Raw genomic sequence first — 10,498 nt, forward strand, 5'->3', positions numbered from 1 at the left:
GGTGCTTCGAGGGAGCTTGTACTCATGCAATTTATTCGGAATACGAAATTTGATTTAGAGGAAAACATGCCAAGGTGCCGTAATGGTCTGTGTGTACAATTCAACCTGTCAAATCGTCTCCGGCTAAAAGCAATTTCTTTAACTTTGTTAATGATTTCATAATTTCATTAGGCAAGCGAGAACAAGAGTCCGGAATCAAAACGTGGTCTTTTTTTTTTACTCAAACGACCGAAATACGTGGAAAAATAACTTAGTGACCAAAATACATATACCGCCCTTTAAAGGGCGTTATATATATAACGTCTTTTATAAAGGCGCTATGGTACAAGACTGCCAGGTATAGCGCCTTTATAAACGACACTATACATATTTTGTAGGCCCACCAATAAAATAACTCTTTTGCGCTTAACTGACATAACAATAATTCAAATGGGTATAGCGCCCTTTTAAAGGGCGCTATACATCAAAAAATTCGACCCCCGGATTGGGATTTGCCTTATTTAAAGGCGTTAAGGATTTTGTAAAAATCCATTCAGAAATATTCTCAACTCCTGTTAAATTTTTCTTCTTGTTAAATTCTCAAGCATTTTGTCATAATGTCTGAAGAGCGAAAAGTAAGGGTTTTATTATATTGGGGTGGGGGGGTGAGGTTGTGGTGGCGAATAACTTAGTGAGCTATAGTTTATCTCCACAGTGTCATGTTAAGTTGCCACTTACAATGGAGTACGATATACTGGTATTGTTGTTGTGTAACAAAATGAGTGTGAGCAAAAGTAACTGGAAGATATCTGTATTCTGTCACTCCGCAAGGGGTTGCTTGTTACGTTGAGTTTAACATCAAGGATGATGAAACTTTGAGTGATATTTTGAGGACTACAGATGAATACCAGGAATTTCTTTTGATAAAAATGTTGGAAATGTACGTGAAGGTTGAAGACGTTCGCAATAATAAGGTTGCGCAAAGCAGGGATAACCCTCAGTCATCGGGTGGTTATTCTAGAGCAGGTTTTGCCGAACAGGTTCCGGCTGAAAGAGTTTGGCCTGATTTAAACTTATCTCCATGGGCGAATGAGGAGCGAGGAAATAATTTTTCACCTACTACATAATCCACAAGACGAGTCGTAAACTTTAATTTTTCTTTGTGTTACGATGTTTATTTTTGTTGTATTGAATTTATATTAACACTCATATATTCCACAGAGGGTACCGACCATATATGAATTTAACAAGTTATGAACCCAGGCCCAGTTGGAATATGCGTAGTTCTGGTGTGTTGGATCATGGTGGTCCATCCGGGAGTCATCACTAACAGGATAATGTCCATCATGGGACGTCAACACATTATGACTTATAAGAGAAGTGATATATCTATATATAAAGTATTTATCAATTTGAGTAGCTCATTATTTTGTTGTTTCTGCAGTGAAAACGAGCAAGTTGAACCTCCTGTCCTGACTCAATTGCCCGAAGACAATATATTTAATCGGGATCTGGCAGATGCACAGAGTCAGGAAGAGAACAGTGATTATGACAACAATGCCGATGAGTCCGGAGATGATACACCCTTCCCTGATGAGGGTGGTGATGAGGAGGAAGAGAATTTGACGAGGGAGCATGCTCCACCCCCCGTTAGACAAAGAGTGTACGAGTCTCACGTTTCGTTTCATTCAAGGGAGATTCCTTACCTTGATCATTTGCCAAGTATGCCGGATGTGGATTCCCTCACAAGGGATACTGACGAAATTTGGACAGCAATGTGGGATGAGTCTAGACCAACGGTGCTGGCAAAGGGCATGTTTTTTCCTGATAAAACGCGCCTAAGCAGGGCGGCAAAAATGTACAGCGTAAAAGAGTGTCATGAGATGACGGTATGGGAGTCAACACCGGATGTATACAAGGTTGTTTGCCGTAGATGGTTTATGGGTTGTCATTGGATGCTGCGTGCGAGCAAGAAGAAAATATGTATGTGGAAAGTGGGTAAATACATTGGCACCCACACTTGTGAAATGGACACATTCAGTGGGAATCACTTCAACTTGGATGTTGACTTGATTTCTCTTGTCCTGATTCCACACATTGAAGCGTCCATAAGGTACAAGAACAAAGAGTGCATTATATCCGTCCACCAGGAATATGGCTGTACCATTACCAAAAGAAAGGAATTTCTAGGTCGCAAACATGCATTTGAAATTGTTTATGGTAACTGGGATAAGTCATTTGCAGCTCTACCCAAGTATATGGCAGCATTGCAACACTTTAACCCTGGGACCGTTGTTGAATGGAAACTTGAGCGGAGTCCGAGAATACCAGAATATATATTCAAATATGTGTTCTGGGCATTTAAACCAGCAATTGATGGTTTTCTGCATTTTCGGCCGGTAATATCCATAGACGACACTCATGTCTATGGAAAGTATGATATTAAGTTGTTGATCGACATTGCAGTAGATGCTAATGGAAGTATATTTCCTGTAGCTTTTGCTATTTGTGCCAATGAAATCCAAGAGACGTGGACACTATTTTTGAACCACTTGAAAGAGTACGTTGTCAAACAGCGTTCAGGTATTTGTCTAATATCTGATCGGCATGGTGGTATTATAAGTTCTGTAGAGAATTTACCTGCATGGCAAGAACTATATGTCTACCACCTTTACTGTATGAGGCACCTGAAGGCCAATTTCCAGAAGGGACATCCCAACAAGGATTTGCATGATTTAATGTGGATGTCTGCAACATATCACCAAGAGCATAAATTTCGGAGGCACATGGAATCTATCAGGCAGGAAGACGAGGCAGCCTATCGTTGGTTGATGCGACATAAGCCTAAAAAGTGGACTTTGCATGCGGATGGTGGTAGAAGATGGGGAATTCTGACTACAAATGTGTCAGAGTATTTCAACGGGTTATTAAAGTCTGCACGAGGATTGCCTGTCACTGCCATGGTGCGAATGTCATTTAAGGAGATGGCAGAAAGGTTTGTTAAAAGGGCTGCAGCTGCAATGTCATTGATGGAAAGGGGTGTTGAATTTATGCCATAACCAATGAAAAGATTTGAGAAATACAGGCGGCGAGCATATTGGCATTCATTTTTACAATATGATCACGATCGAAATATTTTTGAAGTTTGCATCGCTATCCATCAAAACCGGGGGAATAGTGAACACACCATAAATGAATCTATAAGGTTATGCTCTTGTGGCAAATAGTCCATCTATCATATGCCATCAAGTGCTTTCAACATACAGGTTTAGGGCCAATCAACTTCGTTGATAAATAATATAGCGTTGCTGCATACTTAAACACCTATAGTGGGCAGTTGCAGCCAGTGGGTACTGAGCATTATTGGCCACCGGAACCATTTAAAATGGTGTGTAACAAGGAGTTTTTGCGTCAGTGACAAGTGTAAAAAAGAACGCGTATACAGAACCAAATGGATGTTAGGGTTACCATTTATGCGCGCAAATTTGGTATATGCTCGCAAACAGGACACGGCCATCAAAAATGTGCTTCAGCTGGTTTAGGTGGCGGTGGTAATCCAGCTCCTGGTGGAAGTTCATCTAATGCGCCCAATTATCAAGGATACACGTAGTGTTTTGTTTCCGTAATGTGGTTGTAATAAGTGTATGTACTTGTTTATGTTGCAAAATGTATCAAAAAAAATTATGTTTCTATTGTAGTTAAATCTTATTGATATTTAACCTACACTGTCGGAGAACGAAGATGTTTGATAATTATGTGAATATATATATATATATATATATATATATATATATATATATATATATATATAAAATTAGTCCTAGTACCGTATGTAATAGGATAGCACGGTTAAATACTACATTATGTGTGTTGTCTTGTCGACCTGAAAAGCTGCCCGCCTGCAAAAGCTGTATTGTACCCGAAAGAATCTTTAACACGCGAAGCATAGCGCGGTTAAATACTACGTTATGTGTGTTGTCTTGTCGGCCTGAAAAGTTGACCGCCTGCAAAAGTTGTATTGTACCCGAAAGAATCTTTAACACGCGAAGCATAGTGCGGTTAAATACTACGTTATGTGTGTTTCCTTGCCTATAAATAACTAGCGCATTTTAGTTATTATCTGCGCTTAACCAATACAAATAGCAAAACTTTCCAGAAAAGCATGTTTTTTTTTTTGCATTAACAAATGTCTGGACGCAATTATGTACCAATGTGCTATTGTGGTAAACGTTGTATGGTGAAGGATTGTTGGTCCGATGGTCATGTTGGGCGCTGATATTGGTTGTTTGTAAACAGGTTTGGAGGCAATGACGGAAATTATTGTAGTTTTGAGGTATGGCTTGATGAACCCATTAAGCAGGAATGCTACTAACGAACTTTGCAATATAATTGGGATATGAACTGTGAATACCAACGCCGTGAGTCTGAAATGAAACGAGAAATTGCGGTATTGTAGGAGAAACTAAAAGAGGCAAAAGAAGAAAAACATAGGATGGAAGAGAAATTAAAGTGGTTGGGGCAGAGAATACTAGGCGGTATTGACTAAACAATGACATGTATTGAGTGTAGTATTTTATCTTTATACTTTCCGTGTCATATATTTTCATTAGTTGTACTGATGTTAAATTATGTTAAGTTGTTGTGTTTGTGTTGTAGTATTAAAATAACGAAGAACCGAGAAAATAAAAATATAATGCGCATATAATGTAAACAATAAAAATTGTTGCTATTATTTACATAAAATACAAAAAAGAAATCAATGCGTCCCACAACCTGTGGGCTTCAATGCAGCCGCTGGCCTGAGGCGCATCCCATCCCGCCCGGCTATGCTATCAGGATCATCCTCATCACCTCGCCTTTTTATCGCTGGATGCGCTACCGCATGATCGTCAATAGTGCTAGCAAGCTCTATAGAAGGGGCCATCGGTCCAGCAGTAACCTACAGAAGAATAAGTTAGCTCAGTATATGAAAATATATATTAGTAATGTACATGTTAAGTCACAAAAATTTAAATTGTCTTACCATAGTCTCGTCGGGCTCCAGAATATAATCATACGTCGCAGCCAGGTCAGCATCGCATAAAGTGGCCTACGTGACGAGCGAGGATGAAGCCTTAATAAGAAAAACATTAAGATATTTATGGCTAATCAATGAGATAAAAACAAATTTAAATTTAATAGTAATACAAACATACATGCGCTTGTGAAAGATCCCCAGCACCCCTCGATGAGGAGCCATAACTCAGCCGGCACGCACTATCCACATCTCGAGTCGGCTGATCATCAGCAGCGATCGATGGGCTTGGAAAGTACTGATCCTAATCATCTCGTGTAATGCTCGTGCCCGTGATCAACAATGGATCTGACGGGGTCACCTACGAAGACCCTGGAGTGAGCTGCAACTGAAGGCTGTATGACGGCATGCTGCTGTGATGGTAGTCTGGATCATGGAAGTCACCCAGCTGAACAGGTGCCTCAACACCCCCTTGTTGGGGACCGTCTCCTCGCCTGCCCCCATGACCCCGTGGGACAGCCCTGCCTCGTGGAACAACCCTACCTCGTAGGACAACCCTACCTCGTGAGACAACCCGACCTTGTGGGACAGCCCTACCTCGATGGTAATGCTCTAGCGCCACATAAGCAGGGTCTTGTCCTAAGTGCTCATCCTCTCGGGCTCGCCGCAGTGTCCGGGCAGCTAGCTCTATAACCTGCCGACCATACTCGTGCAAGGTGGCCGTTCCCTTGCCGGCATGCTGCTGCATCTGCAGTCCCAACTGGTGGAACAAATGTAGGCCAATAGCCTGCACAACATGTAAAATATAAATAACGGAATGCTAGGTTACAGTTATAAGTAAGAATACCAAATAACATACTAATGCCTCGTGCCTCCCGGCGTGTGGAGCGTATCGACCGCCAACGCGATGAATGGGATTCCCGACGAAAAGTCGGGTAACGCTGCGATACCAGCCCATATAATCATGCTTAGTATCCGTCCGGCGCAGTGAAGGGGGGGAGAGGAATGAGGTCAAGTCGCCAGTCCCAAGTATCGATCTGCGCTTCTAGCCATGCCACATATGCCTGGTCCACCCTGGAACGATCATCCCGCTGGAAATGTGTGGTCTTCCAGGTGGGCGGTGGCGGTACAAGATGCGGATGGCCAAACTGGCAAAAAACCAGCTCGGTGGCATGATGCTCCATAATATCAAGGCATATCAACGAGATGGAAGAGCTCCAAATAAGTCGGTCGGCCGATCAATAATCGGGCAAGCTAGCTATCAGCGCATCGCTGTATGGCGTCCAGATAAACTATTAAGTAACAAGAGAAAACGTGAGTATACGCAACACATGTGAAGCCAGGCCAAGTACACTTAGGTATACATTTACCTGTGCGCCCTCCAGCAAATCCAACAAATCTCTGCACAAGGGGAGATTATGTCGAGTCTCGTACTCTCGTCCATATCCCCGCCGGAGAACCCACCTCCTAGCTAGAGGGAGAAATGGAGGTGATACACCCGGGGCTAATGATGGTAGAGGTGGCTGCAACTGTATGAACATCTCCCAGGCCCAAACCTAACATACAAAGTGGACGTAAAATTTAAGATATATTTTTACTAGGTATGTTATAATGAATAGAGTATTCGAATATGTTTTTACCTGTAGCAGCGGAAAAAATCCAGCAACGTCACGCTGGGTGCCCATGGTCGCCCGACACATGTGCTTATACAAGTAGACGAGAACAGCAGCACCCCAGCTGTACTGTGGTAAATCATCTAGCCGCTCAATATGATGAAGAAATCTCAAGCTGACTAGGTTCCCCGAAGTGTTCATGAACAAGACCCCTCCAAACATAAGGAGTAGCAGCAACCTCGTGTACCGGTGGATATACAGCTCCGGTGTATCGCCTATAATGTCAGGGTGCAATACCTCTAAATGGTCTTGGATAGTCGTCGGCTGCAGACCACTGGCCCCAGTCAGTGCAGTCTCCTCCTGTGGCCGGAAACCAGTGAGCTACTGCAGCATGTCCAGGTACTCAACACCTGTAAGCTCTCTCAAGGCCTGCGGTAGAGCAACGAGGCGTCCATCAATGGGTAGCCCATATATAACATCCACGTCTCGCCAATGGACAAGTGGAATGTGTGCGTCTCCGGTCGCCACCGCTCTATCAGGGCCGTGATCAAAGATCAATCGAGCTGCAGCCGCCCAATCTCCAAACTCCTACAGAAGCCCGTATCCTGCAGGCGTCTGACTATACGGGGATGGAGAACTTTACCCTTCAGAAAGTCCCACATGTCATCCACTCTCCTGACGCGGAGAGTCTGGGCCAGTAACTCTCCCTCCCATATGTGGGAGGACCTATGATCGCCCTGTAATGACAGTAGCTCATCGCTAGAGGGTCCGAGATGCATAGGCGGAACCTCCATGTCGTCTACTGTAAATTAAACAACATTAATTACATGTTAGTTTTATAATTTTATATGTTTGTTTGTAAATTAAATAATTAATTTTTATAATTATACAAGATTTAATTATTAAGTATTCACATATGGGTTCCATGCTCGATATTTGAGGCCCAGTAGCACCAAGATATCTGGAATTCTTGTATGTGTTAGTTTTATTATTTTACATGTTAGTTTTATTATTTTATATGTTTGTTTGTAAATTAAATAATTAATTTTTATAATTATACAAGATTTAATTATTAAGTATTCACATATGGGTTCCAGGCTCGATATTTGAGGCATAGTAGTACCAAGATATCCAGAATTCTTGTATGTGTTAGTTTTATTATTTTACATGTTAGTTTTATAATTTTATATGTTTGTTTGTAAATTAAATAATTAATTTCTATAATTACACAATATTTAATTATTAAGTATTCACATAAGGGTTCCATGCTCGATATTTGAGATCCAGTAGCACCAAGATATCCAGAATTATTGTATGTGTTAGTTTTATTATTTTACATATTAGTTTTATAATTTTATATGTTTGTTTATAAATTAAATAGTTAATTTTATAATTATACAAGATTTAATTATTAAGTATTCACATATGGGTTCCATGCTCGATAATTGAGACCCAGTAGCACCAAGATATCTCGAAAATACTGTTATTTTTTCATGTTATTTTCTTACGATCGTTGACTAGAATTGAACAGAGTTTGTGTTTGAGCTATCAGCTATTTTGACGTATTTTTGGGTATAAGAGATACTTAAATGATTAATTTTAATAACTACAGGGATACTACGCTAAAAGGCACTAAATTGTACTACGCTAAAAGGGCATTATATTACTAGTCTTTAAGCAAATAAATAATCTAAACCAGATAAAAATAACAAATACATTTAATCACAAAACATTCACGAAAATACATATACAACAGTAAAAAGTAACTTATTAACATTTTTTTGAACAAATAATAATGATTTCTCAATTTTTACATATTTGTTTAGCACACTAATATCTTAGTCCGGATAAAAATAACATACCAGTTTAATTGCAAAAACAAAAAACACAAAACAACATAGAACACATTTAAAACAACTAATATGCATTTTTTATACGAGTTTCGACAAAAACTAAATCGGAATACCTCAATTTATATTTTACGAAAAGTTGAAGATTTGAAGATTTGAATCCGAAACGAGCAACCCACAACGAGAGAAGGCTTAGCTACGATGCGGGACAAGAATCTTTACTTTTTGTGCGACGGGTGAGGTCCACTCGAGTTTTTTTGGCTCGTTAATGGGGGGACTGCTGGACTCAATTAAAAATGGTTGGGGGGGGGAGGGGGGGGGTTGCAATCTGTTTTGAATGTGGGGAAGGGAAGGGGATGAGTATTTGAATATGTATACGCTATACATATAGCGCCTTAATAAACCGTGCTACACATAGACGTCTAATCAGCTTCATATATAGCACCTTTAAAAGAGCGTTATATATAGTTTGGTCACTAAATTATTTTTTCACTTATTTCGGTCTTTTGAGTCCAAAATGATTACATTTAGGTTCCGGACTCGTCACTGCAGGTTGCTGTAGACGGCATTTGGAAAGTTTGTCCCAAAGCTGGTGGTTGCTGTAGACGGCATTTGGAAAGTTTGTCCCAAAGCTGGTGGACCTATCCAGTTTCCTGCCTTTAATGGTAGTCAAAGTTGTGCTACTTCTGGTTAATCACTAAAGTGCCTCTTTGTTTATTTATGCAACTTTAACCCTCCTTTTCATTTACTTTTTTTTTTTCCAATTGTAGGTGAGCTCATATGACCCAGCTTACCATGAACTCTGTGATGTGGATCCAGTTTCTTTGTCTAATCATTGTCCCAATTCATGCAATTTCAATGGAGATTACTTAGGTGGAAGATGTCAATGCTTTATTGGGTTTGGTGGTCATGATTGTAGCAAACGTAAGCTGCCATACATTCTCTTTGATTTTGTGAACTTTTGGAAAGTCTGTTTAATTGTTGTTATTATTTCCGCTTTCTATTTACAGGTCCCTGTCCTGGGAATTGTAGTGGACATGGCAAGTGTCTTGGGAGTGGTGTTTGTGAATGTCAAAATGGGTATACTGGCATTGACTGTTCCACTGGTAATGTGCTATTGTTGACGCCATATACTTTGTCAGTTGCATATGTTAGTTATGCTCTAAGTAGTCTACTTAGTATGTCAAACCAGCTTATAATTCTTGGAATAGCAGTCACTTTTTTTTTTTTGTTTTACTAAATCAAATTATTTTGATATGGAGCTTGGAAGTAAAGGTATTGAAGAAACCATTAGGTAGAAGAATATCTTGTAACTTCAAATTTGACTACTCTTATACGACAGCATTCTGGCTACATTTACTTTATGTTATACCTTATATTTGTGCATGTCTCAGTCTCCTTTAAATATACATCACTCAAAGGATGCGTTATGGTTAATTTAGTAACTTTAGCTAACATTTTTGTTGGTGATATGCAGCTGTATGTGACGAGCAGTGCAGCCTTCACTGTGGGGTCTGTGACAATGGAGTCTGTGAGTTCCGTTGCTCTGACTATGCTGGTTACACGTGCCAAAATAGAAAATAGCTCCACGCTTCTTCCCAGTCTCTCCGTTTGCAAAGATGTGCTTCAAAATGATGTGTGGTGGTGATGCCCAACTACAACCCATTATTTCCAGCCGGTCCTCGACAGATTTTGAACATTTTTAGGGGTAGAGATTGTGATGGAGCTGCTAAACGACTATCCTGCTCATCATCTCTTACATGTATTCATCATCTCTTACATGATTTACGTGATTGTGGATTAATAAAATGTCTTCATGTCAAGTAAATCATGTAAGGATTGATGGGCAGTCCTTAGATGTCAAGTAAACCATGTAAGGATAGACTAAGGACATAATTTAATAAAATGTCTTCATCATCTGAGGGCATAGATTCCACAATTCCACAGTCAAGTAAATCATGTAAGTTACCGGGGACAATCTATGACTCTCCAATTCCACAATTTAAGGACATAAAAAATTATCCGTCTTCAGGGCATGTCGG

At 40.2% G+C, this 10,498-nt stretch overlaps 2 protein-coding genes across 2 annotated transcripts; both read left to right on the plus strand.

Annotated features, from left to right (window-relative positions):
- The first annotated feature begins 1,703 nt into the window (after positions 1-1,703).
- On the plus strand, positions 1,704-3,038 carry LOC138910075 (uncharacterized). Its single transcript, XM_070201297.1, has 2 exons — positions 1,704-2,358; positions 2,476-3,038. The coding sequence occupies exons 1-2, from the start codon at positions 1,704-1,706 to the stop codon at positions 3,036-3,038; spliced, it is 1,218 nt and encodes a 405-aa protein (XP_070057398.1).
- Positions 3,039-9,048: 6,010 nt separating this feature from the next.
- LOC108944998 (uncharacterized) lies at positions 9,049-10,104 on the plus strand. Its single transcript, XM_018770521.3, has 4 exons — positions 9,049-9,121; positions 9,227-9,380; positions 9,467-9,562; positions 9,934-10,104. The coding sequence occupies exons 1-4, from the start codon at positions 9,119-9,121 to the stop codon at positions 10,038-10,040; spliced, it is 360 nt and encodes a 119-aa protein (XP_018626037.1). The 5' UTR covers positions 9,049-9,118; the 3' UTR covers positions 10,041-10,104.
- Positions 10,105-10,498: the final 394 nt, after the last annotated feature.

Source organism: Nicotiana tomentosiformis, chromosome 4, assembly GCF_000390325.3.
Source record: "Nicotiana tomentosiformis chromosome 4, ASM39032v3, whole genome shotgun sequence".
Classification (NCBI taxonomy): Eukaryota; Viridiplantae; Streptophyta; class Magnoliopsida; order Solanales; family Solanaceae; genus Nicotiana; species Nicotiana tomentosiformis.